The following is a 3,408-nucleotide window of genomic DNA, read 5'->3' as shown; positions in this document are numbered from 1 at the left end:
CAAACCTTGTCAGCAAGAAAATTGTTTTTAAAAATATGAAAATATTAAGTTATTAGGATGAAAATGAAGACTATGTTCTAATTTCTTAAATGGCACTTTGTTCTATATACAAGTATTTTTGATTACAGATAACTCTATTCAGACGGAGGCTGGTTGGACTGCTAGACAAGAAAAGCTACCTGGTCCAGGGGTCCCTGTATCTACCATATTCTTGCTTTGTGTCATTGAAAGGATCTGTGAGATAAATCTCTAAAAAAAATAATATAATATTTATTTATCTTTGGGTACATCAATAAAAACTATTAGCTTTGAAACGCTATTTTCCGACCTCTTTTTTCATTCTTTTCACATATTTCACCTTCCAAATGATGAGCACACAAGATTTCAAAAACCAGTGTATAGTACGACAGTGTAAAGTTCGACAGTGTTTTCAGTGTCAGGGGGACACAGAATTCTACTGTAACACGTGTAAACATGGATTGTGTCAACAGTGTAAAGAGAGACATGTTATTGACTTAGATACAAAATACCATGATGTTGTGATTTACCAAGAGAAATATGACATTCCTAAACTCGAGCCTTGTTTGAGACACACAGACAGTAGCTATGAAAAATACTGTTACACATGTGAACTGCCTCTCTGTGCTCAGTGTGAAAAACATGAACAACACCAGACAATTGACATTAGAACAGCATATAAAACAAAGCGTGAACAACATAGAAAAATTCTTCACAGAATCAGAGGTGAGACTTTCTATAATAACCGTTTTCAACTTGCAGTCATCAAAATTGAACAATCCAAAATCTTTAACCTTAAACTAAAGATGTCAACAAAACACAGAGACAAAACAACCTCATTGTCACTGGGATGTGTGCTGTTAAAGATAGTTACAGACATTTCATGATTCATAGATTGCAACAACAGAAAATAAAAATAAACAGACACATTGCCAGCATAGAAATATATGAACACAGATATGAAAAGTCCATCAAGACAGCGGTGAAATTCCTCGTTTTTCTTAAAAAAGCACTTGTTCCCAAAATAAAAGACACTCTTAATCTTACACAACACGCCTTACTCTATCTGACTGAGGAAATCATAACGGATGATGTTGTTGAGTTTCTTAGTGAGATCCAAGTAGCACAGAAGCAAGTAAGAGATGAAGATCTGTTGAAACAGATTTCTACACCTGTGTTAGTCAGAACTGTTGAACTGAAAATCCCTGGTTATGCGAGGCATATTTCTTGTCTGACTTCGGACCTGTTCTGGGTCAGTCAGTGGCACAATAATACTTCGAATGTTATCTTGAAAAATACAGAAGGAGACACTCTGCATCAACTGACAAAAAGGTTACCTTATTCAAGACGGAATATTATAAATGGAGCACACACAGTGAACAATCAAGGTGAATTAATTTATGTAGACACTGAAAAGAACATTTTCAAATTTTCAACAGATAACAAAACAAGGTCCCTATTAATAAAAGGAACAGATTTCGGGGAATGGGGAGCAAGGTGTGTTTATTATTCCGCCATCAAAGGAGATCTACTGGTCGGACTGTTAAATCATGAAAAGGCAGGCAAGGTAAACCGTTACAGGATCACAAACCAACACATTCAGACAATACAACAAAACAACACAGGACAGGGACTGTATAGTTATCCTAGTTACCCCACAGAGAACTGTAACGAAGATGTTATTGTGTCTGACAGTTTGCGTGGTGTAGTGGTGACAGATCGTAAAGGAAAACATGGATTCTCCTACACACGACATCCATCAGGATCACGCCTATCACCAAATGGAATCTGTACTGACGCCCTGTCACATTTACTGGTGTGTGATGGTAACACCCACACAGTACAGATCATTGACAAGGATGGATATTTTTTGACACAGATACTGACAAAAGAGCAAGGGATATATAGACCACACAGCTTATGTTATGACAACAAAACTAATCTCCTCTGGGTTGGATCATGGAACGAAAACACACTGTGTATATATAAATACATAAAAAGAAAGAGCTGTGAGACAGGTAATTGTGGTATATCAATTTAATATATGTATCAACGCATCCTTAATATGCGTATACGTCTATCTTTCTCACAAGATATTGCAACTGAAAATCTTTTACCTTGTCTTTTATGTTCATTGGTATGAAAAAAAAAACTTTGGATACATCAATATTTTATCGTTTGAGCTTATCTGCTGTATTTCAATTTAAAAAAAATGATTTACTTAATTTAATCGTGAATGATTTGTGCAAAACACACTTTAAATTAACATGGTGAAAATAATAAAAAAAATATTCGTGTTTCAGACCACATTTTATATATGCACACTGTATATGCATATACATTTCTTTTGATTAACGCACTTCGTTGACTTACAGGTGCTGGAGAAGGTTACCTATGAATGCAGTCCAAACAGAATGTGTTTGTATTTATTAAATACTTTACAGAGTTCCATATTGTAAACCACCGAGTAAAGCAAAACACTAATAACTGAATTACTAGTATTTTCGATCTTACTCTTTTTAATTTTGTACCCTGAAATGACCATTCTATACAAATATCAAAATAAGCAACATTTAAAATCCATTAAACATTAATTTTTATGAAAGATATAGTCCTATAGCCGCAATGGTGTATATGAACGAATTGAGATACGTGCGATAGTAATTTGTTAAAGCACACATACCCAACATTTAAAAAAAAAGAAAGACTCATTGTCTATACTTACATTTTTAACATTCTCTTTATTATCTTCAATCCCAATAAATTAAACATAAGTCTATGCCTTTACTTTATGTGGTTGCATTTAACATTTAAGGACAGGCAAGACGTTCCTTAATAATAGATATAATTTTCCACGAGTTTGTCATTTTAGCATTGCTACTTGAATATGTTTACTAACAAAAAAAAAATTAGGTACCTTACCAGGCATTTCTGCAAGATACCAGGGGTATTTTTTTTTTTATATATAATCTGTCACAATCAATATTTAATTTTAATTGCATTTACATTATGTTTATGGTTTTTATTTTATTTACCCTTTACTGGACCTCTATACTTTTGTTACCTTATTGAACCTCAGTTAAGTTTTGCAGGTATTGGTCAGTTACGACCTATTGTATTTTGGGGTATTTAAATCGCTGCATAGCTGACCAGGTAACCAGGGTCCACGTTTTCATAGCTTTTAAATGGTTGACATACAGTCCAAGATGAGTGGCTAAATTTTTTCTTTCAACGGTAACCATTTCTCCAAAGGGGTAAGTTTGTTTTTTTATTTCATATGTAAGTTTTTGAGTAATACATTTAAAACGTAGAACTATTTAAGAACTTGAGTTAATTAATGTTTTTGTTACTATTTACGTATACAGGTTTTGCTGGGTAGAGTTACTCATG

At 33.6% G+C, this 3,408-nt stretch overlaps 1 protein-coding gene across 1 annotated transcript; it reads left to right on the top strand.

Moving 5' to 3' along the window:
• The first annotated feature begins 242 nt into the window (after window positions 1-242).
• LOC134272913 (uncharacterized) lies at window positions 243-2,960 on the top strand. The gene is made up of 2 exons (XM_062755091.1): window positions 243-2,036; window positions 2,394-2,960. Exons 1-2 carry the CDS (start codon window positions 869-871, stop codon window positions 2,414-2,416), a joined length of 1,191 nt encoding a protein of 396 aa, XP_062611075.1. The 5' UTR covers window positions 243-868; the 3' UTR covers window positions 2,417-2,960.
• The last annotated feature ends 448 nt before the right edge of the window (window positions 2,961-3,408 follow it).

The sequence above is a fragment of the Saccostrea cucullata genome, unplaced genomic scaffold (assembly GCF_032062105.1).
Source record: "Saccostrea cucullata isolate Sc308-1 unplaced genomic scaffold, CSIRO_AGI_Scuc_v1 ctg1978, whole genome shotgun sequence".
In the NCBI taxonomy this organism is placed as follows: domain Eukaryota; kingdom Metazoa; phylum Mollusca; class Bivalvia; order Ostreida; family Ostreidae; genus Saccostrea; species Saccostrea cuccullata.
The sequence above is the reverse complement of the archived record's forward strand: the minus strand, read 5'-3'. Positions and strand labels throughout refer to the sequence as shown.

What these genes read in the sequence shown, in the direction of transcription:
- LOC134272913 (XM_062755091.1), top strand. Translation starts at nt 869, where the DNA reads ATGTGTGCTGTTAAAGATAGTTACAGACATTTCATGATTCATAGATTG. An exon ending in AAGAAAGAGCTGTGAGACAG is followed by an intron (nt 2,037 to 2,393) that starts GTAATTGTGGTA and finishes GTTGACTTACAG; the next exon opens with GTGCTGGAGAAGGTTACCTA.